The following is a 26,470-nucleotide window of genomic DNA, read 5'->3' as shown; positions in this document are numbered from 1 at the left end:
TTTTGTTTCAGGGAGAAAAATTCAAATTACTAATTGCCATTCCTTGAATGATGAATGGCTGATCAGCATAGGACTCCGTCATCCACAGTCCTTTGCACTTTACCGATGTCATGATGAGGCCAGAGGTACTACTGATGAAGGACTCACACAATTCTTTCGTAACTGCAAGGATTCTCTTAAGGTAGTGTCAGCAATCCAGTTTACATTTTGAACATTTAAGTATTTTCGTTTGTTACTGCAAATAGAAACAAGAGAGCATATCTTTCGAGAGAAGGGCACTTATTCTAGATTAGGCTTCTATTATAAATACTTGTCCCACAATAAAGCCTAATTTTCAAACAAGTGAGCATACACCCATACATGCACTATATCGGTGCATGAGCGGAGATGTGCTTGAATTTTAAATCATACACACACTTGTGCACGTATAATTTAAAATATACCTACTGTGCAAAAATATTCTCCTAATTTTAAGAGGTTACTCAAGCAAAACTACTTCGCATATCTCCCATAGGACTTTGCTTGCTTTTAACGCATGTATGTAAGTGGAAAAAACAGGGGAAGGGGAGCAGGAACAGGGAAGAGTGAACCAAAGGAAAATAGGGAGTGGGAAAAAAAAAGGACACAGACCAAATGAAACATAGGGGAATGCAAGACATCATTAAAATAACAAGTAATTTAAAATATTTTTTTAACAAACTTAGGCCTGGATTTTCTAAAATCGCAGGCCTTAGTAAATCGCGTGGTACCGGGGGCGGGCCTGCGAAAGCTGGCAGCAATTGCACCACTGTGGTGTTATCGCTGCCGGCTTTTGCGAACCAATAGCGCCACCGTGAAAGGTGGTGCTATTGTGCGTGTTACTGGCGGCGATAAGGGGCCTTACCTTACCTTTTCGCCGTCAGCGATGTCTTCGGTGTGTCTGCCCTGGTGCCGCCCCGACTCCTCCCCTTCCGGTGCTGACTCCGTCGCGAATCCGCCCCGATCTAGCTATTGTGCGATAGCTTGCCGGGGTTGGAGTCAGGGCAGCGAGGGGAGGAATCGGGGAGGCGAGGAGGCGGATGCTGTGATGCGAAAGATGCTGCGATGCGAAAACCGGCAGCGAAAACACCGCGGTGGTGCAAAGACTGCCGGCTTTTGCAGGCCCGCCCCCCATTTTCACTGGATTCACATTTTGCGTTAGAATGGTCACCATTCTGCATTAGAATGGTGAATCTAGGCCTAGATTAATCATTTTGTGATAAATATAGCAAAAATAGTGCCTGCGATAAAACGGGTATGGTTAGGGTAATTTTTCTGGTACTGCTTCGCATAGCTGTTTTACTGTGACGTGTTAAATTTATCACACCTGTGATATTTTCACATTGTAAGCTGGGAGAGAGCGAGAGAGAAAGCGCCTCTGTGGACGCTCACAAAAAAGTTAACATCAAGTTAGGTAGAGAGAACATGGTACAAATCTACTTTTACCTTTCATCCCTCCAAATCACATTAAATCTTCACTGATGGTAACTGTGCTGTTCGTATGTATGACTGTGCATGTAAAATTACCCCCCAGAACCCATCCCACCCCACAAAGTTCACCCCAAGTTACTAGTGCCCCCTCTTACAGTGGTATAAAAAGTTAAAAAATCAGTGGGCCTCCAAAGAGGCTCTCTCTCTCTCTCCTCCCCTCCCAAAATGGAATTTGCAATAAATCCCGTTTCAGTCGTAAAATACAGCTATTGCAGGAATTATGCCCAGAAGAAAAAGGTTGTAGTTATTTCCAGCGTAAAATCCCACAATTCTATGCATTATGTTATTGCACGCAACGGTAACTAGCCCTCATTTCCTTTTACTCCGCCCAAATTCCTCCCATGAATACAATTTTCAAATTTGCAAACACATTTCACGATGCAGTGTTTATCGCATGCATTACAGCGTTATCACTGGTGTTAGGGCCCTAGGTGAGGCTTGGTGTAGGGTGGGACCTGTCTGTGACTGGCTCCAGATCCCCTCTGAGTTTTTTATTGAAATCCATGATGAGTTGAGACGATACCTGGCAACCACATGTTCCTCTAACATCCCTAGCAATGTAGTTTGTGGATGGAAGATGCACTCCCTGTACCGCCTGCATGCCCTCCTGCGTGGCAAACCCTGCCATGGCCAGGATACTCCCCCAGTAGGGCTTACAGCTCTGGCTCTATTGCGGATACTTCCTTAGGAGGCATTTAAGTCTCTCTTGCCTGTTATAGTTGTTCTTGTTGTTGTAATTGATCATGTTGTTGAGCAGCCCGAAGTAGCCAGTATCCTACTGCTAGTACACTTCCCTCTAACACTATAGCTTTCAGAAGACAGGAAAAGTAAGAAAAACTGTTTTATTGGCCCAGCAGTGCTGTGTAGGTATGTCAGAGAAAAAGCCTCATTTTATCACATGCAATAATTGCCGCAATCTGCGATTAATGGCCACTTTGGTTCAATAAAAATTTTTTTTATCCCAGGACAAGCAGGATGCTAGTCCTCACATATGGGTGACATCATTGATGGAGCCCTATTGCGGAAAACTTTCTGTCAAAGTTTCTAGAAACATTTGACTGGCCCTGTGAGGCCACTGAGCATGCCCAGCATGCCATGATATTCTCTTCCACAGGGGTCTCTCTTCAGTCTTCGTTTTCCGCGCTGCTGTAGGCATCGCGGAGCAGGAGCCTTGTGAGATTTTCTCATAGTGTTTTACTGACTAAAAGTCACTTTTTCTCAAATATATTCTCCCACATGGGATCTCTCTCTCAGGTTTCCACCGGCTGGTGAGTAATCTTGTCTCGTTTTTACTCTCTGAGAAAAAAAAAATTTTCTCTCACTTTCTTCTCATCGATGGCTGTCAACATTAAAATGGTTACGGGATTTAAAAATGTCCCATCTGTAATCCCCACCTTGAGTGTGTTCTTTGTTTGGGGGAAAAACATGATGCCACAACCTGCACTAAATGTGCAGAAATGACTCCGAAGGGATGAAAAGCCCGCCAAGAGAAGATGGAGCATCTATTCCATCTACAATTGTTACCATCTCCCTCTACCTCGACTAAATCCTCTCCGGCTGGAGTCTCATAAAGAGTAATTTTGAAAAAATGTCCGGAAGGGTCGGGGGACCATCTATCGTCGACGTCATCGATAGCATCGACGAATTCAGAAATGGAACACCACTCAAATCACCGTCATCAACATCGACACACATCGACGCCTGCAGCGCTTCATTCCCCAGAGGAACCGACTGCGAAATGGCCAAGAGTTCAGGAAACACCGGTACCTTCGACGCCAGGGCCTTCACCCCATGAAGACGCACCAGTAATCGAATCTCCACAGGGCTCTGTGGAGGTTCCATCGACATCTACACCGCCACCGCGTACAGCTGCTCTGCCTGCACCAGCTGTTCCGCAGGAATTGTCGGATTTCATCCATCAAACGGTGCTCCAGGCCTCCAGATGTCGATTCCGGTGCCTTCACCGATGCTGGTTCCGACACCGATGCCGGTGCCTCCACCGATGCCGGTGCCTTCACCGATGCTGGTCATTAAACTGAAGCTGGTGCCCGCACTGATGCCAGTGCATACACCGATGCAGACAACCCTGTCGATGCAGGTTCCTACACCTTTGCCGACAACCTCGTCGATGCCAGTGCCTACACCGATGCCGGCACCACAACCCAAGTTGATGCCAAGACGACCATCGATGCCAATGCCGATTCCATCACCGATGCCAGACCTGATGTCAGACCCGATGCCACACCCGATGCCATCGATGCCGATGTTACCTGGGGCTCCAGGACATCCTGAGTTGGCACTGTACCAACTTCTCATGAAAAGATTTGATGAAGTGGTCCGTGCTCTTCCTTCCATACCATAAGAAGAGGTTCCTGGACGGATTCCCTTCGATGACCCGCAACCAGGTCTCTCAGGAGTTCCTCATCCTCCAAGACCTTCTTCCATATCTCCCCATCAAGATGATCCATACGATACTTGGGGTGAGGGACATAAAATCTTCAGAGGAAGTGTCTGTATGTCGGATCCTTCACCTCCAGACCAAAGGAAAAAATCTACACCAGAGGATTTATCCTTTACGAATTTTGTCCAGGATATGGCAAACACCATACCTTTCACCTTGGTGACGGAGGAGGATTCTAGGCAACAAACATTGGAGGTTCTCCAATTTGTGGATTCTCCAAAACAAGTAGTAGCCATACCTGTTCATCAAGTCCTCCTGGACTTACAGCATCGACTTTGGGAGCGCCCATGCTCAGTCCGGCTATCAATAAAAGAATGGACACTACTCATTTGGTACAGTCTGTTCCTGGCTACCAAAAGGCACAGCTTCCACACCAATTAGTGGTTGTAGAATCTGCACAAAAGAAATCAAAAAGGATAACGCCGCATTCCTCCACTCCTCCAGGAAAGGATCATAAATTCTTAGATTCTCTGGGAAGAAAGATTTACCAAGGAGCCATGTTAAATACCAGAATTTCATCTTACCAATTATACATGACTCAATATCAAAGAAATCTGTGGAAACAGATGCAAAACTTTACAACATCATTACCACAGCAATATCAAGAAGCAGCCCAAGCAATTATTCACAAAGGACTTGAAACTGGTAAGCATGAAGTCCGAGCTGCTTATGATGGATTTGAAACAACCTCCAGAGTAGCGGCCTCTGGGATAAGTGCAAGACGTTGGGCATGGCTAAAAGCATCGGACCTCAGGCCTGAAGTCCAGAAAAAATTGGTTGACTTACCATGTCTAGGTGACAACCTCTTTGGTTCCAAGGTGCAAGATGCAGTTGCACAATTAAAAGAGCACACAGAAACCCTGCACCAACTTTCATCAATTCCGCAGGATTCTGCTGCCCAGTCATCTCGTTGGCCTCCCAGAAAAGAATCTAGATGGCTCTTCTATCAACAGAGGTGTTATTACCCTCCAGCTTCAAGGGGCAGATCTACTAGACCACAGCAAAGAGCTCAGCCCAGACAACCTAGAGTGACTAGGCCTCAACCTCCACCACAGACGGGACCGGCTGCAGGCTTTTGAGGTTTTTCCCAGAGATCAAGGCCATCTCTTCAATCCTCAACCAGATCTTCCGGTAGGAGGCCGAGTATCCTTCTACAACCATTGGGTACAAATAACAGACCAATGGGTACTTGCAATAATATCTCAAGGTTACCAACTCAATTTCCTCTCAATTCCAAGAGATTCTCCTCCGAGACTTCTTCCTCTAAGCGAAAATCACATAATCCAATTGCAAGTAGAATTATCCACCCTTCTGAGAGCCAGGGCTGTAGAACTGGTAACCCGGTCTCAGCAGGGCAGAGGATTCTATTCCCATTATTTCCTCATTCCAAAGAAAACCGGAGGCCTACGACCCATCCTAGCCGTCAGAAATCTCAACAAATTTCTGAAGAAAGAAAAGTTCTGGATGGTTTCTCTAGGCACCATGCTTCCACTTCTTCAAACAGGAGATTGGCTTTGTTTTCTGGATCTACAAGATGCTTACGCTCACATTCTAATATTCCCGCCTCATCGCAAGTATCTGCGCTTCATGGTGGGTCATCAACACTTCCAGTACAGAGTACTATATTCGGACTTGCCTCTGCTCCCAGAGTATTCACCAAATGTCTGGCAGTAATAACAGCACACTTGCACAAGGAAAGTGTCCATGTCTTTCCCTATTTAGACGACTGGCTCATCAGAAGTCAATCTCAACAAGGAGCTCTGGCTTCCCTCAGTCGAACAATTACTCTATTTCACTCCATAGGCTTTCTCATCAATTATCAAAAGTCCCACCTCATTCCGTCTCACCTGCTTCAATTCATAGGAGCAGAATTGAACACAATACTTTCAAAAGCTTTTCTACCCGGGGGTCGGGCAGACACGCTTTCCCTACTGGCAAATTCGATGAACTCAAAGAAACAAGCAACAGCTCATCAGTTTCTAACCTTACTAGGCCACATGGCATCCACAGTTCATGTCACTCCTATGGCAAGGTTAGCCATGAGGGTAACCCAATGGACTTTAAGATCACAATGGATCCAAGCCATTCAGCCACTGTCCTCTCCAATTCAAGTAACCCACCAGCTACGTTCATCTCTACTTTGGTGGGCGAACAGGGACAATTTGCACAAAGGCCTTCCATTCCAGCAACCAGTCCCACAGATAACGTTAACTACAGATGCATCCACCTTAGGTTGGGGAGCTCATATAGACAATCTCCAAACCCAGGGTACTTGGACAAAACTCAAAGCAACATTTCAAATCAATTTCCTGGAACTTCGAGCTATACGTTATGCTCTGTCACACAAGACTGTTCTGATCCAAACGGACAACACAGTAGCCATGTGGTACATCAACAAACAGGGAGATACGGGCTCGTATCTCCTCTGTCAAGAAGCTGCACAGATTTGGGGCTGGGCCCTGACACACTCAATGTTTCTCCGGGCCACTTATCTGGCAGACATTCACAAAGTAGTGGCAAATCGACTCAGTCATCAGTTCCAACCACACGAATGGTCCCTGTATCCCTTAGTAGCGACCAGGATATTTCAATGTTGGGGACAACCAGCAATAGACCTCTTTGCGCCACACCTGAATCACAAAGTGGACACATTCTGCACTCTATACAGACAGAATCACAAACTAGCCAAGGATGCCTTTGCTCACCCTTGGAACTCAGGCCTTCTGTACGTGTATCCTCTGATATCGCTAATAACCAAAACTCTAGTGAAGCTACAACAGGACAAGGGGTCCATGATTCTCATAGTCCCGTATTGGCCTCGACAAGTATGGTTTCCCACACTTCTAGACCTCTCAGAGAACCAATTCACTTGGATGTAGCTCCCACTCTCATAACTCAAGTTCAGGGTCGGTTGCGCCATCCCAGCCTTCAGTCCCTATCCTTGACAGCATGGATGTTGAAAGCTTGATTTACAACCACTCAATCTTTCAACCAATGTATCTCAAGTGCTTATAGCTTCATGTAAACCTTCAACACTCATCGCGAATGCCGGTATAGAAAAATTTAAAATAAACACGAAAGAATTATTCTTCGAAATGGAAAAGGTGTACTTTGTGATGCAGGCAAAAGAGTATTGATCCTTTCTCCTGCCCCACAACTTCTCTACTAGACTACTTATACCATCTTTCAGATTCTGGTCTCCAGACATCATCTGTAAGAGTACATTTAAGTGCAATCTCAGCTTACCATAACAAGATGGGAGATGCACCAATATCTATACATCCTCTTGTCAGTAGATTTATGAGAGGTTTAATTCACCTTAAACCACCAATTCGGCCACCTGTCACAGAATGGGACCTGAATTTGGTTTTAACAAGACTCATGCGTTCTCCTTTTGAACCCATGAATTCCTGTGATCATAAATTTCTTACATTGAAGACTATCTTCCTTATAGCCATTACATTGGCTAGAAGGGTTCGTGAGTTACAAGCACTTGTCACGTACTCACCCATATACAAAATTCCTACATGACAGAGTGTTTCTCCGTACACATCCAAAATTCCTTCCCAAGGTAGTTACGGAATTCCACTTGAACCAATCCATAGTTTTACCCACATTCTTTCCAAGGCCTCATTCTCACCAAGGAGAATGGGCCTTACATACCTTGGACTGTAAACATGCACTAGCCTTTTACTTAGACCACTCTGCAGTCCATAGGAAATCCATTCAACTCTTTGTATCTTATGATCCAAACAAACCGGGAAAAGCAGTGGGTAAACATACTCTATCCAATTGGCTAGCAGATTGCATACAGTTTTGCTATGAAAAGGCAGGCCTTCCTCTCCAAGGGCGAGTAAGGGCGCATTAAGTAAGAGCAATGTCAACCTCAGTAGCACTCTATCATTCAGTGCCAATTCTTGACATATGTAAAGCAGCAACATGGAGTTCTCTTCACACCTTTGCAGCTTATTATTGTTTGGACAAACAAGGACAACAAGATTCAGCATATGGACAATCTGTCTTAAAGAACTTGTTTCCAGTTTAATCCCAACTCTTTCTACATCCAATCTGCTGTGATCTTTGTTTACCTCATTTTCAACAACAATACTTCACTGTTGCTTCACTACAAATGACTCAGCCTCTAGCTTGCTAATCACCCATACATGAGGACTAGCATCCTGCTTGTCCTGGGATAAAGCAAAATTGCTTACCTTGTAATAGGTATTATCCCAGGACAGCAGGATGTAGTCCTCACGAAACCCACCCGCCACCCTGCGGAGTTGGGTCTGATATGTTTTATTATTTTATTTTTTGCTAAAGCTTATTGCTGCATACGAGATTGAAGAGAAACTCCTGTGGCAGAGAATATCATGGCATGCTGGGCATGCTCAGTGGGCTCAGAGTGCCAATCAAAAGTTTCTAGAAACTTTGACAGAAAGTTTTCCACAATAGGGCTCCATCAATGATGTCACCCATATGTGAGGACTACATCCTGCTGTCCTGGGATAACACCTGTTACAAGGGAAGCAAATTTGCTTTCCCCTCTACTGCCAAAAAAATATATATTGTTTCCCATGTTAAATCCCTTGTTAATCTGCAATATTTTCTGCAAAATGGAGAAGGGGATCTAGCTTTTACATACTCATTATCATATTTGCATGCTAATACACAACACGATAAATATCGCACGTCTATCACATGTTAGATCCCATTTATCATGCCATAAGGCCCAAATGTGGCTTGATGAATGACCAAGTAATTTTGTAATCTGAACAGTGAGTGAATATGGCCTTCATGGTTACTAAATTTCAAAACTGCCCAACTTTCCAAAAAAAGCATGGGAGTAGCCAAGTGATATGCTCAATTTGGCCAAATAGTCATAAATTTTTATATATTTTTTTGTATTAATAGGATACATATATTATATATATATATATATATATATTTATTTATTTAAAGCTTTTCTATACCGACTTTCATGATACAGATCAAATCAAATCGGTTTACAGGGAACAGAAGCATTATAACGTTAACCATAACCAGAAGGAGCGGAAAGTTACAATAAAACAGGGGGATGTAACTGGGAGGTGATAAGCAGAGGGGGAAAGAAAAACTCAATAACTAATTACAACTAAAGAGATGTATATCTATATATATATATATATATATATATATATATATATATATATAAAATCTAGCTTAGAAAATAGGAAGTATTATAATTTAAGGGCGAGGAAATGTGTAATTATACTTGTTCCAGTCATAGTGCCAATACATTAGTTATTGCTAATAAGAAATAGAGCATTTTGTAGAAGTTCAGGATTATATACTACTGACTGCTGTTGTCTCCCATTTCTTGTTCTTTCACAATGCACAGTGATATTAATAGATTGATTTATTGAACAGTCCTTACATTAGAAAAGAAAAATTCAGTCATGGCAAGCTGATAGATAGCAAAGTGTTCAGTGTGAAGCTAATGTGAGACATACAAAGATTTATAGATGCTGTTATCATTCTCTGTATTTATCCAGGTTCTCATAAAGTAGTTACATAGAATCTATTTCAGCCCAATATGTACTATGCTCAAGTAATGACTAGTATATGAGATATGATCTCATCTCAATCCTACATGCAAGCTCTGCTCAGCCCAACGCTTACAGGATAAGGCCTTTCAATGAGTGTTGAACACAATTAAATTCTCTTGTTCTTTGGAATTCTCAATAGAATAGTTGTAATTTCAATTATTACTGTGAAAGGCTGTTTTCAACAGAAACAAGATCTAAAATAGCCATCATGTTTCCAATGTGCAAAACCAGATTTATAACATGTTGTGTTAGACTTCACAGAAGCACAAATATTGATTTTACATTTATAGGTTTATTTTGAATCACAAAAGAATAGACATTAAAAAATGTAATTGGGACCAGGCCGGTGTCTTAGTGACAGTACTGCACTCTGGGGCCGATGCAATACCGTGCGCTCAGCCGAGCACACTGTTTAACCTGCAGTTGGACGCGAGTTGTATAGGCGCGTCCACAGCCCCTTATGCTATAAGGGAATTAGTGCCTCCACAACGTGCATCCAACGCGCCGGGAATCTAATAGCACTCATCACATGCAAATGCATGTTGATGAGGCTATTAGTTATTCACTTCACATGCAGTGAAAAAAATGTGCATCCAATACGCACATTTTTGCGCTCAGAAATTAACACCTGCTCTTTGGCAGGCGTTAATTTCTGAGCACCCCAAAATGTTGTACAGAAAAGCCAAAAATATTGCTTTTCTGTACATCCTCCAACTTAATATTGTGGCGATATTAAGTCAGAGGAACGAAAGATTAAAAAAAAAAAAAATTGTTTAAAGTGCCGGTGGTCAGGTTCGGGAAACAGATGCTCAGTTAACCAGCGTCCGTTTTCCAAACCTGTGGCTGTGCGCTGATTAGGAAAATGGAAGCTGATAAATTCCGCATCCGTTTTCTTAACCAGCGGACACCCGCGCCAGCTGACCACTCCTGGGTGCTGGCTATCAAGGAGGCACTAGGGGTGCGCAATCAACCCTAGCACCTCCATGACAGCGTGACCCCTAATTAAAATATTGCATGGCGCCCTCAATTGAGGTGCCTGGGGGGGGGGGGGGGGCATTAGGAAAGCGGGTGCTGAACACTCAGCGCCCACTTTCAGCGCATTTCTTTTGCATCGGCCTCTCTATGTGAAAGTTGCCCAGTTCAATCCATCAGTTGATTTTTTTGCTTCCTGGGTTGTCTGGGAATGGTGTACACCCACAACCCATGGGAGGGATTCATGGTCAGAACTCCGAGGTGACAACCAGTGACTGTATTTAGGACTTGTGCTTGCATGGCCCCTGGCCAAAGATCTGCCGCTACAATGACCAGACTATGCATGCTAGATATAAAATAGAGGGGAAATCTATAGATTCATGGCACCACGATCTAATTCCTTGTTCCAGTTTAGCTGAAGATTTAAAGAAATAGGAAGAAACTGCTTGGCCAAAAATAATGAAACTTAATAATTTTGCATTTTGTTTTTCTTCTACCTCCAGTTTATTGCTGTTTACTTTTGATTATCAAGCATAACTTGATTGTAGCATAATATTTTATAGAAAATGAAAAAGGTAGTATTTATAATGTCAGTTTATTTAATATTATGTTAGTGCTTGTTGCTATTTGTGAAACTCCTGCATACCTATGGGACCAACATACTAAACATGCATTAAACTTAAACACATCCAAACATTCATTGTGCTTGCATTCATTAACCTACTATAGCTAAAGACTTATTTATTTATTATTTATTTTTAGATTTTTATATACCGGTGTTCCTGTATTAAAATACAGATCACATCGGTTTACATTGAAACATAAAAATTACGCCAAGAGGCGGTACATATAACAAGGTTATAGAACTTGGAAAACATGGAAAACAGGTTCGAAAAATAACATTGAGAAAATTGTATAGTCTCTTTGAGAAACCAAATCATAAAATAAGGCGTAATTGTCTAAGATAAATGTGATCTGCAGAAGGGATTGCGATGGTGAGAAAATCTTGATAGCTGGAGGTAAAAAATAATCAAAGTTCTGGAAAAGCTTGGCTAAAGAGCCAGGTTTTAATTTTCTTTTTGAAGGAAGCGAAGCAGATCTCAAGGCGGATGTCTGGCGGGAGCAATGTTCCATTGGACGGGTCCTGCTAAAGAGATGGTACGTTTCTGATGTAAGGATATTGTTGAAGGAACATAGAGTGTGCCTTTATAAGCTCCTCTGATAGGTCTAGATGAAGAGTGAAAACGAAGTTGGGTACTTAAGTGGAGTGGGGATATGTTGTAAATAGATTTATGAATTGCTGTGTATATTTTATAGAATCCTTTGCTTAATAGGCAGCCAGTGAGGAGTTTTAGTATGGGGGTTATATGGTCTCTTTTATTTGTATTGGTAAGGATTCTAGCTGCAGAGTTTTGAATCATCTGGAGGGGTTTGATGGATGAGGTAGGGAGACCAAAAGGAGCGAGTTGCAATAATCGATTTTTGTTAGAATAATGGCTTGTAGAACCATCCGAAAATCATTGAAGTGGAGAAGTGGTTTCAATTTTCTCAGGACAAGAAGTTTATAGAAGCAGTCTTTAGTGGTGGTGCTTATAAATTTTTTGAAGTTAAGCTGATTATCTATCATGACGCCTAGATCACGTACATATGGTGAGTGATTAATTATAGGAGTGGTAGAAATGAGTGGGACAGCTGGGTATATTAGATTGTTATTAACGTCATGATTGATAATTAAGATCTCGGTTTTGTTGTTGTTTGAGAATAAGGCTGAGACTGGATAGAAGATGATTGATTAGTTGCAAGCAATTATTCCAGTGAATCAAGGTTTTGTGTAGGGATTCTGAGATTGGGATGAGTATTTGGATGTCATCCGCGTAAATGTAGTGTGTTAGGTTTAGATTATTAAGAAGACGACAGAGAGGGAGAAGGTAAATGTTGAAAAGGGTTGGAGAGAGGGAGGAACCTTGAGGGACTCCTTGATTTGCTGGGACCGGGTGTGATTCTTTGTTGTTTATCTTTACCTTGAATTGTCTATTAACCAGGAAGGACTTGAACCAGCTGAGTACTGTTCCCTTAATGCCTATGTCTATCAGACCTTGTAATACAAGATGAATGGTTGACAGGTCAAAAGCCGCAGAGAGATCTAAAAGAATAAGGAGGTGAGGTTGTTTTTTATCCATATTAGTTAGAATATTGTCGGTGAGAGAGATAAGTAGGGATTCAGTGCTTAACGATTTACGAAAACCGTACTGGGAAGGTGCAAGAATGTAGTTTTCTTCCAGGTACTCTGATAGTTGTCTATTGACTATCTTTTCCATAATTTGTGGCGATCATTGGCAAATTGGCTAGTGGGCGGAAGTTAGCTGGATCTGTGGCCGGAAGATTTGGTTTTTTAAGAAGAGGTTTAAGAATTGCTAGTTTAAGTTGGTCAGGAACTAGACCTTGGGAAAGAGAGCAATTAATGATATCGGCAATTGGCTTTGAAATGGTATTCCTTATAGCAATGAGGAGGTTGTTTGGAATTGTGTCTAAGGGATGAGAGGATGGTTTCATTTTCTTGAGAATATTTTCGATCTCAAGAGCTGATGTGGTTTCAAAAGTTTCTAGAGTCGTATTAGTTTTGGTGGAGTATTAGGTGTAGATGGAGGAGAAGAACTAGATGAAGAGAAAGAAACAGTCAATTTATCAATTTTTTCCTTGAAGTATTCAGCTAGTTCGGAGGCTTTGTTGAGAGCTTGATCATCTGGGATGGTAGGAGGGGTTGGTTTAGTGAGGGCAGAAACGTAGGAGAAGAGTGCTTTTGAATCAAAGATGAAATGATGTATTTTTTTAGAGAAAAAGTCTCTCTTAGTTTTAAGAATGTTGATCCTGTAGGCATTGAGAGTGGTTTTGTATACAGCTAATGTTGTGGGGGATGGGTTTTTTCTCCATGTGGTGTTCTTTATTTCTTAGTTTTTGTTTAAGCAGCTTCAGTTCAGTGGTGAACCAGGGTTTTCTGTTGTCAGGCGAAGGTTGTACTACTTTGGTGATTGAAGGACAGGTTAGATCTGGCATTTTATTGGTGATGTTGCACCATGAAGATATGGCTGTAGAAGCGTTGGAGAGATCAAGTTGAGATAATTCATTAGAGAGATGGTTGCTAAGAAGGTCTGTGGAACAGGGTTTCCTAAATTGGATAGTGGTTTTTGGGAATGAAGTGGGAAGATGTCCTGAGAGCTTGAGTGTCGTGTTGATAATTTGATGGTCCGTCCAAGGGACAGGAAAACAAGAGGGTGAATCAGGGGGCAAGATACACTGATTAATGAAAATAAGGTCCAACGTGTGGCCTGCTTTATGGGTTGGGCTTTTATTATTTGTGTGAAAACCCATATAGCTGAGTGATGAAAGTAGAGTAACACAGTTTGCTGTTTGTGGTGAAGCATCGACATGTATGTTGAAATCTCCCAATAAAATGGCAGGTTTATCTGGGTTGAAATATTTGGCGGTAAGTTCAATGACCGGAGAGGGGTCAGAGTCTATAGTTCCAGGAGGAGCGTAGATTAGGCCAATTTGTAGATGCTCGGATTTAAAAACTGCAAACTCTATGTTCGATGTGATGTTTGAATATTGTAAAGTTAAACCTAGCTCTTTCTTGGATGCTAGGAACAGACCTCCTCCCTTTCTTTTGAGTCTAGGGATGGAGAAAAAATTGTAAAGTTGAGTAGGTAGTTGGTTTAATAGAGCTATATCTGTGGGTTTAAGCCATGTTTCTGTGATTGCACAGATATCTGGGTTTACTTCTGTAAGGTAATCATTTAAGATGTGAGTTTTTTTCGAAAGCGATTGTGCGTTGAAAAGTGTTAGGGATAGAAGAGAAAGGCCCAGGAATTGAGTGATAGGTGAAATCATAATTGGAATTAGCCTTTGTTGACGGTTGTAATGTTGTGGTAGAGGTTTAGTTTGATGATTGCGTTGTTTCCTGATGATAGGAATGGAGTATGAACCATGGCAAAAATGGTGATGTAAGGGGATTGGGAAACCAGTTAGCATGTTGGTTGTTGATGTTGACTCAGCTGTCTTGACTCTTGTTGCCTATGTAAACCTAAAGTTTTGAGGGTGAAACGCTGAGTTCTTTTCAAGATATGAAAGGAGAAAGACGTGGCCAATGAAGCAGGTTCTGTTCTCAGGGGCTGCACAAAGGGTGGTCCGAGTGATGAATGCTGGAGGTTGAGGTTGAGAGAGGACCGAGTGAAGTAAGCTGGAGTTTGAGTGTAGTCCGAATGATGGATGGTAGAGATTAAGTGCGGTTCGAGTGAAGAAGCTGGAGGTTGAGTGTAGTCCGAGTGAAGGATGATAGAGATAGAGTGTAGTCCGAGTGAAGAAGCTGGAGGTTGAGTGTAGTCCGAGTGATGGATGATAGAGATAGAGTGTAGTCCGAGTGAAGGAAGCTGGAGGTTGAGTGTAGTCCGAGTGATGGATGATAGAGATAGAGTGTAGTCCGAGTGAAGGAAGCTGGAGGTTGAGTGTAGTCCGAGTGATGGATGATAGAGATAGAGTGTAGTCCGAGTGAAGGAAGCTGGAGGTTGAGTGTAGTCTGAGTGATGGATGATAGAGATAGAGTGTAGTCCGAGTGAAGGAAGCTGGAGGTTGAGTGTAGTCCGAGTGATGGATGATAGAGATAGAGTGTAGTCCGAGTGAAGGAAGCTGGAGGTTGAGTGTAGTCCGAGTGAAGGAAGCTGGAGGTTGAGTGTAGTCCGATTGATGGATGCTGGAGGTTTGTTTGTTTATGGGTTTCTGAAAGAGGAATGTGACTCAGAGAGGGTCCCTGGTCAAAAGGAGGGCGGGTACATTTGCTTTGTAGTCGAGAGATTAGCAGCCGAAGGAGGGGATGACTGAGGTTGAAGTCAGGAGATGAATATCCTTCTTACTTTTTTTTTTTTTTTCTATTATCTACTTCTTCTTGAGACTCAGAGGCTGCACGAAGGGGCGCACAAAGGGGCAAGCCCCTTTGTCGCGCTCCTTCGGCGCTTCTGACATAAAATATTATTTTGTATATTCCACATTTAAGGCACTTCATAATGGATTACATTCAGATACTATAGATTAGGCGTGGCCAACCTGTGTCTCTTTCAATGCAAATTGGCTCTTGCTTTCTTGGTCACATTACAATTGAGTAGCACTGCAGCAAACGGAAGGGGAAGGACTGGAGCAGGAAGCACCAAAATAGAATAGAGCAGAGAAGGGCAATTCTGCTCCAGTCTCATCTCCCCCCAGTCCCTCTCCTGGCCTGACAGTACTGCTGATTGCTTCAGCGATAAAAGGGAGGGTCTGGGGAAGGGATCAGAGGGTTTTCTCTGCTTATCCCTGCTCTACTACTGACCCCACTTCTCCACCTCCACCCCTGGCTGCACTCAAAAACAGTGAAGGATAGTAGCAGATGAGATTGGAGCTGACAGGACAGCAAAGAAGAGCCCACCCTTCCCTTCCCTTCCCATCCTGTCCAAAACCCTCACCCCCATCTGCTACCTGATATACGGGCCGATATAGTAAAAACGCGGGAGAGCAGGCCAGCGCCTGCTCTCTCGGCGTGCGCACAGGCCACTCTCCTGTGTGCGTGATTCAGTATTTTAATTTATTAAAATTAGTCCCGTGGTAAAAAGAGGCGCTAGGGACACTACCGCGTCCCTAGCGCCTCTTTCTTGACGGAAGTGGGGGCTGTCAGCGGGTTTGACAGCCGACGCTCAATTTTGCCGGCGTCGGTTCTCGACCCCGCTGACAGCCACGGGTTCGGAAACCGGACGCCGGCAAAACTGAGCGTCCAGTTTTCGACCCGCCAGCTGCGGGTCCATTTAAAATTTTTTTTTTTTTTACTTTTTTAAACTTTCGGGACCTCCGACTTAATATTGCCATGATATTAAGTCGGAGGGTGCACAGAAAAGCAGTTTTTACTGCTTTTCTGTGCACTTTCCCAGTGCCTGGAGAAATTAGCGCCTACCTTTGGGTAGGCGCTAATTTCTGAAAGCAAAATGTGCGGCTTGGCTGCACATTTTGCTTTCTGAATCGCGCGGGAATACCTAATAGGGCCATCAACATGCATTTGCATGTTGCGGGCGCTATTAGCTTCGGGGGGGGGGGGGGGTTGGATGCACGTTTTGGGCGTGCTATTACCCCTTACTGAATAAGGAGTAAGCTAGCGCATCCAAATGCTGGCTAGCAGTGCGCTCCGTCGGAGCGTACTGTACTGTATCGGCCTGTTAGAGGGCTGTTCTCTGGTCTGCTGTCTGGAGGGAAAGGACAGGAGTGTAGTTAGGCCCAGCAGCTCAATGTGTACATATGACTTAGGGTTCAGCTGCCAGCAGAGAAGAGGAAGGAGTCACCCAAAGCTCCAATCAAGCCAGAATAATATGTGGCAAGAGAAAGAGGGTGAATGCTGAAAAGGGTGACCTGTCAGAGTCAGGTCTGAAAACTTCATCATGGTGCATGTCAGCGCGGTAGCCGCATTTCATAAGGGCATTGGGGTATGCTGCTAGTTCAACACAACCCTTAGTAACACGCTTCATGAGAGGCTTGCTCCACTTAAAACCTCCATTGCACCCTCCGGCCCCTGCTTGGGACCTTAGCGTGGTTTTGGGGCGGCTCATGAAACCTCCGTTTCAGCCTTTCCACTCTTGTGATCTCCGCTATATCACCTGGAAAGTAGTTTTTCTTCTCGCTATCATCTCCGCTCGCAGAGTTAGTGAGTTGCAGGCTTTAGTTACCTACCCGCCTTTCACTAAAATTCTGCATGACAGGGTAGTATTGGAATTTCATATTAATCAATCCATCATCCTACCTACCATTTTTCCCAGGCCCCATTCAAACCCAGGAGAACAGGCTCTGCATTCCTTGGACTGCAAACGTGCCCTAGCCTTCTATCTAGACCACACGTCGTGCCACAGGAAATCCACTCAATTGTTTGTTTCTTTCGACACCATCAAATTGGGAAATCCTGTGGGAAAGCAGACCCTCTCCTCCTGGTTAGCAGACTGTATTTCTTTTTGCTACCAGCAAGCAGGCATTCCGCTGCAAGACCGTATAAAAGCACACTCTATCAGGGCCATGGTGACTTCAGTAGCGCACCTATGTTCGGTGCCAATTGCTGATATTTGTGAGGCTGCTACCTGGAGTTCTCTCCATACCTTCGCAGCCTATTATTGCTTAAATAAGGCTGGCAGACAAGATTCCATGTTCGGACAATCTGTTCTACGCAACTTGTGTTCAGTTTAACTACCCAACATCCTTCCACCAACCCGTTCAGGGTTTCAGAATGCCCTCCTTACCAAATTCCACCCCTGTTTGTTGTGCCTGTTGCACGTCTTTGGGTGCATTTGGTGTATTGCTTGGGCATCCTCAGCTCGGTCTACTCACCCATATGTGAGGACTACCATCCTGCTTGTCCTGTGAGAAAGCAGAGTTGCTTACTTGTAACAGGTGTTCTCACAGGACAGCAGGATGTTAATCCTCACAAAACTCTCCCGCCACCCTGCGGAGTTGGGTTCACTTACGTTTTCTTATTTTATTTTTCGCACATACTTTTTACTATAAGATGAGACTGAAGGGGGACCCTGCTGGATGCAGGGTTGGGTGCCATGCTGGGTATGCCCAGTAGGTGCCAGTCAAATTTCTAGAAACAAAAGTGTTCCGTGATTGGGCTCCATCCTGTGATGTCACCCATATGTGAGGACTAACATCCTGCTGTTCTGTGGGAACACCTATTACAGGTAAGCAACTCTGCTTTACTTATACACACAAGCTCTTAATTATACATACACATGATCTCTCTCACACACAAAGGATCTTAATCACACATGCATACTCTTTCACACAAACAGGTTTTCAATCACAAACTTACACATACAGGTTCTCAGTCATACACTTCCATTCATGCTATCTCTCACACATACTCTCTTTCACATATACAGGCATCAATCACTCACATACATGCTGTCTCACTCACACGCACACACCCGGCACCTCAAACACATGCTTGGTTATTCACTCACCCCCCTCCCTCCCGAACTAGCGACAGCAGCAGCCTCCTCCACTTCCAACCCTAAAGGCAGCAGCAACCCCCTTCATTTTCAGCCGTCGCGGAGAAGGAGTCCCATCGGTCGCGGGGGTTGAAGTTGTTCTTCGTTTTTCTCCAAGCCACACTGCTCATTCCTCAGGCTGCGCCTCTCTTCTCTTCTTCGGGCTGACGCTGCCTGCACTAGCATGGTCTCTTCTTCCCGCGCAGGCACCCGCTGCTCACCACTTCCTCTTCCGGGCCACGGGGGCAGGAAGAAGAGAGCATGCCGGTGCCGCTGACTCCAGCTGTCCTGCCGCGTTCCGCATGGGCTATCAGCATTTTAAGCCCAGGTGGAGGACCTATTTTGCTCGGGTAGGGGGAGCAGCTAGGTCAGCGAGGGACTGGGAAGTGTGGCGACACACCTGCGTGTGCTTGGCGACACACTGGTTGAGAACCACTGGTCTAGAATATGACTCCCATAATGATGGTAGCTTTGGACAAGCAGTACTTATTTATTTATTTATTTATTTATTTATTTTATTTTTGTTTAAGAGCATTATTAACTAAATGCCTCAAGTCTTCCCCCATCTTGTCTACTCTTGGTTGCAATTTCTTCATCACTTAGCAAGAAGCAAATATTAATATCTTGCCACTTTCAGCTTGGGAATCCCCTCTTATGTGGTTGAATTCAGTCCTGCTTGTCCACAGAGAAAGCAAAGTTGCTTACCTGTAAGAAGTGTTCTCCATAGACAACAGGACAATTCAACCACACAATCCTTCTTTCTATAGAGTTGAATTTAGCTTGTAAAATGGCTGAGAAGATTCGCATGGTGGCAGCTGCCCATGCTTGGAAACACTTTTAGTTCTTTCTCATCTCAGAGAGCACATTCTTTGTCATCTTGTGATATCACTTATTTATGTGGCTGAATTATCCTGCTGCTACAAGAACACCCGTTACTAGCATATAACTTTGTTACTTTCCTTCTGTGTAAGTTTACTTGTGTCTAACTCATAACACATTTCATCAACATTGCATCCTTGTTCACATTTTTTGCATTAGATAATAACGTTTTCATGAAATCTAATGTTAAACATTATAGTTATGCATGTATTCTTTTCAAATCTAGGAACTAAACATTACAAACTGTAGTGGACCCAGATTCAGAGGGGATACAGTTCTACTCTATGCAAGTACCTTCTGTATACACCTGTCATCAGTAGACATTAGTTGGACTGGTACAACAGATGTGGGAGTTATTGCTCTTGCCGAGGCTTCTTTAAGGTATGTTTTTCTGTTTTTACAATTTAGAAACATTGCCATAATGTGATCTAAATTCCCCATTGACCTTTTCATCTCTATATGTAACTCCAACCTCATACTTCATCCAGACCAATTAGAAGCGCATACAAAGGCACATTGCAAGCCCCACAGGTAAAATCATCACTGAGCAAAAGAGCACTATCTTCAGGAGGCCCCCACCAATGGAATGCGCTCCCCCCAGAGCTAAGACTAGAACCAAGTCATCAGGAGTTCAAAAAAAAGCTAAAAACATGGCTTTTCCGTCAAGCCTTCCCAGACATCTAATGCTACCTAATCAAGTCTTTTAACCCAAATCATGGGTTATCTCACTGTTTTTCCTATTACGATTTTTTTCAACTGTACCTTAATTTTTGAGCTCTTTCATCTTTTGTATTTATACTGTACTCACACTCCATTTACTCTATCTCTTTTATATTTATTTTATATTTATTTTCTATATAATATTTATTACTATATTACTATGTTTAATTGGTTATCTATTCTATTTGTTCCAGCATTATTGTTAGTTCTATTGTTACCTGTTTTATTGTTCAACTGTTCTATGTAAAGCCCACTACTCTTTTTGGGCATTTAAAAGTTGTATGTAAACCGGATTGATTTGTAGTTCCTACAAGAACTTCGGTCTATAAAAATTAAAAATAAATAACTAAATAATGTCAAAATGAATTGCATATTCATTTCATTTTTCAAGATTCATGTCACTTCTGTATATTTCTACCAAAAATATCAACATTATACTTCAGTGGTGAAAACTCTTTGCATGTCATTTTTTTCTTGTTAATGGGCTCATTCAAATGTAAATGGAATGGTATAAAGTGCATAATTTGAGTGCAATAAACCTTACTTATGAAGACCAGAGCACAAATTATTTGCCAGCAGTTCACAAGACCCAGGAGAGAGGTAGCCATTACAGATCATGTTACCTAATGGCCAGACTCTGGGTGCATGTGTACAAGGTTCTAAGGGATCTACAGTCTGTGGTCCCAGCTAAGGATTGTAGCTGCAACAATTAGACTAGATGGGAGGTAAAAATGGGATAAAGCACCTGTTGTGGATATATGCTCATAACATCATAGCTCTAGTTTAAGTTGATTTTGTTTGTGCTGGAAAATCAAAAGAGCAAGAAGAAACTGCTACGTTAAAAGATATATCTATAGCTATGTTTGTTGCCAACAGAATTATCAGTATAATTCCATAAATAGAAGAATTGTAAATTCAGTGGTGTTAAGTGTCAGATCTTATTGATCTTTTTATATTTATGGACATTAACACAAAAAAATATAATGTCCACACTAGGTACAGGATAATCACTTGTGCTAATCAACCTGAAATAAAAGGCCAGTTAACATGGGGATTTCCTACCTTTCAACCACCTGATTAAGAATGTGCTGACAACCTCTTCTTAGCTTCATTCAACCTCTTCTGTGGCACCCTGTTCCTGATTCACACTTGTCCCCCACACAAATATGAAATCAAGTTTTACGATGCTGCTTATGGAGCCCATCCTGCGAGCAGCCTCTCACCTGCCTCGCTGGTCAGGCGGCGCCCGACTGCCTTCAGTCCATCTTCACAGCCCACTGCCACCGTTGTTACTTGTCCATGGCGTGAAGCCGCTGCCACCGTCTGCAGCAGGAAGGGCCGCTGCAGTTTCCTCTTCTCCGTGGCATTGAGCCGCTGCCGGGACGCTCCTCTTCGCGGCCCTGGTGCCGCTGCGCTCCACTTTCTCACGGCAGGAACACTGCCAATGCTGATGCTCTGCTCCTGCCTGTCCCTGGGTCCTGCTTAGGCTTGCGCGCACACCTCTTCTGGATATTTAAAGGGCCAGCGGTGGGAAAAATCCCTGCGGCCCCAAGAGATGATGTCATCTTCCTGCTTCATCTTCAGCCCTGTAAAAGGGCTCTGCTTCCACTCCTTGGAGCCTTTGCATCAGATCAATGTAACTTTCCTTTCTTTGAGTTAATTGTAAACCGGTGTGATGTGTTTTACGAATGTCGGTATATTAAAAGTTCATAAATAAATAAAATAAATAAATAAATCTTTACAGTTGCCTGTGGTCTTGTCTCTGGTCAAGGTCTTTGTGGTCTTCTTGTATCCAGATGGTTCTTCATGGATGTTCTTGATGTTCCTGGTCTCCTGAGAATGTTCCTGGTTTTGTTCTTCGTTAGAGTTCCTTCGTCATCTCGCAGATGTCTCTGATGTTCCATGTTCCTGATGTTCCTTGTTCTTGATGTTCTGAGTTCCTGATGTCCCAGTCCTGGTCCTGCTGTTCCATCTTCCGGCTCTTTGTCCCGCTTCCAGGTTTCCTTCTCATCCACCTTTCCTGGCATGCCACCGTCATGGTCTGTGACCAGCCCATGTGGGGCTGTGTAGGGTGCTTCGTGGCACAAGGCCTGTCTTCTTGTCTGCAGCGAAAGTCTCTGGAAGGCCCTTGCTTTTAATGCCGAGGTCTGTTCCTGAATCCTAAGTCTTGAATCCTGAGTTTTGAATCCTGTTCCTGGTCTTCGGAGCTCCTTGTTCCTGCTTCCGTCTATGCAATAGACTCAAGCCAGAGCCTGCTCCGCTTCAGCGTGGTCCGCAACCAGCCACGGGCGGCTGTGCAGGGTGCGTCTCGGTACTGGCCTCTCCTGAATATTCATGTTCCCACCTTCAAACCTTCATCTTCTCGTCTAGAGTCTGCTTTGCTTCCGGCGTGGTCCACAACTAGCCACGGGCAGCTGTGTAGGGTGCACTGCAATACAGTACTCACCCTGTACTAGTGCCTGAATCCTGAATCCGAACCTGTGTCTTCCAAGTTCCTCGAGTACTCGTCTGAGTCTTCCAAGTTCCCCTGTTCCATGTCTCATCATGTTTCTGCCCTCAGCCTCCACCTGGCCTCAACCAGTCATCCTTCCCAAGTGGTGGGTCTGGAAGGGCTTCCAAGTGGCTGGAGGGCTACTCTTGAGACCAGCATTGCGTTTCTGGGTCTCACCTGTGCGTGCAATTCCAAGGGAGGTCTGAGTCTCATCTTGATCCTGGTCCCGCCTTGTTCTAGCTCCAGCCTGTACTTGGACACTCTCACCTCCCACGGTGTGTACCTTGGGTCTCCTCCCTGAGCCATGCCGTGGTCCAAGGACTCACATCCTCTCAGAGCAAGCGATCGCACACCCACGTTCACAACAGGATGCAAAGGCCATGAACTTGGTGGGTGTGTTCCTGTGATAGGCTCAAGTTTTTGGACCCTTTTGATGTCTTGTTCCTTGTCAAGAATTTTTAAAAGATTTCTGGATTTTTTTTCTTCTGATTCTTGCCAAGAATTTTTTCAATTTGTCTGGAATTGATCCTCACGACCCCCAGAAGGCACCTGCATCTGTTTAGAATTGCCAACTACTCCTTTTCGGAGCACCTGTATTGTCCTGGTTTTATTTTTATAACGACCTGCAGGAGGCACCTGCACCCAGGTTTTCCATGTTCTTCAGTCCATTTTTGGAGCATTCTTCAACCCTCCGAAGGCATCTGAATTAAGGACTCATTTTTTACCTTAACCAGTTTTCAGATTTTTCCTGGGTTTACTTTTACGACCTGCATGAGGTGCCTGCACCCAGGGTTTCATCTTTTACTTGTTCTAAGTCCACTGTTTTTCCATCAAGAGCCCTCGACCCGCAAGGGGTGCTTGATCCGATTTTCAAGATCTCATCTGGTCCAGGTTCATTGGGTTTTTTCACGACCAGCAGGAGGCACCTGCACCCAAGGCCTGAGTTTGCTCCATCAGCTTCAACCTCTTCTCTGCGACATACTACTGCTGCAAATCCTCTGTACACCTGCAATGGTAAATTTGCGGTACCCTCTATTGACTTTACCCAGTCTTCTCAACCTTGAACAATGATGCCGTTTCTGAGATTACAGCAAGTATCCTCTGCCCGCTCTTAGTGGTATGGAGATGCTCATTCTAAAATCCACAAGGACTTCTGCCTCCGCTCTTGAAGTATTGCTGACCAATGACATCTATCTTACCTTCCTCAGCGCAGTGAGACTAAAGAGGCTTGGCTATGTGACTTTAATTTGTTCTTCTGTTACTCCAAGTCTGCTGAAGGTTCCATCTCCAACAGCATATTGGTTTGGAAGGAAACATTTTTCTGTCCTGAAACTGCTTTGGACATTTCTTTGCTTAATGTACAACTGGAGTTGCTTGTGGTGAAGCCATGCCTTCCAGCTACTCAACCACCTTACTGCTAGAGGCTCTTCTGTCAGTTACGTAGCCATGCCAGTCAATGTGTGAGACTCTGTTCCTGCTATTCCTTCTTGTGGGGATGACTTCCAAATTCAAGATCTGTGTAGTAACACGCGGCAGTAACCAGGAGATTGACTAGCTCCATTCTGGTGTACATTAAAAGACAAGGCAAATCCAATTTCAGCCCATGTTGTTGCCTCAATGAGATCAAGATTCACTCCCTGTTCTTATGGACTGCAGTTTTTAGTAGCTATCCTTTGTTGGCACCTCCCTGGTTTCTAGAGACCAACATCTTGTCTTGTATATCTTCTAAGTAAGATTTAGTCCTGGAATTCCTTCTTGGGCAATTGTCTTACCATCTTCTAGCATAAGGTCAAGTTCCACCTTCCACTGAATTTTCATCTAATAGCCACTCTGTTGGTTATGAGTCTGCTCTTCTGAACCTGCTGTTGGTAACCTTGTGTCCAGTTGGCTTGTCTGATTCAACTTCATGCACCATTTGCTGCCAAAGGATGTAATGGTATTTCTTCAAGTTCAGCTTGTTGCCTTCAGTGTCATCTTCTTAGTTAGTCCTGTTTCCAAACCTTTGGCCTACTGAAGAACCACCTGTCTCTAGTTATGCAAGCTGGCTACTCCTCTATTCTGGTACAACATTCTCAGCTATTATATCAAACAGTAATGTTGTGAGTACCATCACTACTGCTATAGGTGACATCAACCTTACTGTGCTCCGCACCTCCACTCAATTAATTAAGTGCCTTGGAATTGAATTTTTCTCTAAGATATTGCTTCTGATCTACATCCTTTCAGTCATCAGAGCTCACTTCGCCAATACCAGCTCGCTGTCTGATTTACGTATGTCAACTCTTCCAGCTATAAGATCAGCAACGGTGCGCTAACTGAAAAACTAGGATCAACTTTAATGACCTATACTTCAGCTACAACCAAGTGAAAGCTTAAGAATTGAACCGATTCTTCAAGATGCTACTATTATACCTGCGCCTTCAGTTCAGTCTGGGTTATGTCTTCTTCTGGGTTTTATTGTGTCTGTGTCCAGTCTTCAGTATGTTTCAAATGGCTCGTCACTTCAGCTCCTTCATCAAGCATCTTCAGATCATACGTTTGGACCCTGAAGTTCCCCAGCTGGTATAGAAGATATATTTTCCTGTCTTCAGCCGAAGAGAAGAGTCTGATGAGGAGGGCTCTGAGGAGGGGGTGCTGTTACAATGCTGCTCGCGGAGCCCATCTAGCTGTTCAGGTTTTCTGAATATGTAACGAGATTTTTGATAAATAACTATACAATAACATGGAAAACGATGTATGAACGTTGCACCTCTCTTCTAAACTTCTTCTCTCATTACCAGGAATTTCTTCCTCTTTATTTGAGATATTTTGTTATATCTGGAAATATCTTTATTGGATACCCATAAAATTTCTGGGATTGATTTCTGAAGAAAGTTCTCAAAATTAAGTCTCTGCCCTGAGTGGAAACAAATTGTACAAACAGCATTGTTCGTTCTTCCACGACCAAAAGATTTTTCCAAAATGAACGTCAAATCAAATGAGCGATCTCCTTTCTCTTCTTGCTCACTTTGAGGCAAGTAATGCATTTTTTCAATAAGAGGTAAATCTGGCTCAGGTATTTATAAGATATTCAAAAGATAACTTCTAAAGAGTTCACGTTATGCTAATAACCTCATCTTTGGAAAATTTAAAATCCTCAAATATTTTTCCAAGTTTTCCATCTTTATCATCTGAATATTTTCCAATTTAATCAAATTGACTTGAACTTTTTGGATCTCATTAATTCTCTGTTCTAATCCCGACATATCTGTTTCAATTTTCAGAAGATAATGTCGATTTCTCCATGGATGAAATAGCTTTTAAAATTTCTTCTAAAGTCACTTTAGAGGAATTTAACTTAGAAGCTTCACATACCACTTGTATGTCTTCCTCTCGCACTCCTTCCCCTGTGGGTTTTCCTTCTCCTCAAGCTCGATCCTGTGCTTCGCCAGCATAACTCCTGAAGCCCTCCAAACTTGAGCTCTCCGAGGGTAGTATACTGTCGGCACCCCCTCTCCGGACATTCGCTGCACTTGAAGCCGTTTTTATTTCCAGGAGAGCTGCTGTAATTAACTCGGGGTGCAAACTCTCGAGCGGTGCTTCTGGAATGGTTGGTGCGCCTGGGCTCAACGAAGTTTCCACGGCCAGGGGGCTCAGCGCCTGCTCTGTGCTGACTCCCCCAACGGCCCCTCCCTCAGGCTGTAGCACTGGTCCGGCGAAAACTTCTTCAATCCTGAGCTGTCTCGAGGTCGAAATAGGTGTTGAGGTAATTTTCCTAATCTTTGCTTTATGCTTAGGGGCGGATTTTAAAAAGCATTTACATGCG

General features: G+C 43.5%; 1 protein-coding gene across 2 annotated transcripts in view; it reads left to right on the top strand.

Moving 5' to 3' along the window:
* The window catches only part of LOC115099247, a 503,007-nt gene that overhangs the window by 243,545 nt on the left and 232,992 nt on the right, over positions 1–26,470 (top strand). For both annotated transcript variants that reach the window (XM_029616734.1, XM_029616743.1), the window contains 2 exons: positions 12–181; positions 19,681–19,835. In XM_029616734.1, the coding sequence (XP_029472594.1) occupies positions 12–181; positions 19,681–19,835 (325 nt within the window). The remainder of the gene's footprint in view (positions 1–11; positions 182–19,680; positions 19,836–26,470) is intronic.

This window comes from Rhinatrema bivittatum, chromosome 1 (genome assembly GCF_901001135.1).
Source record: "Rhinatrema bivittatum chromosome 1, aRhiBiv1.1, whole genome shotgun sequence".
Taxonomy (NCBI): Eukaryota; Metazoa; Chordata; class Amphibia; order Gymnophiona; family Rhinatrematidae; genus Rhinatrema; species Rhinatrema bivittatum.
This window is presented reverse-complemented; position numbering and strand designations above follow the sequence as displayed.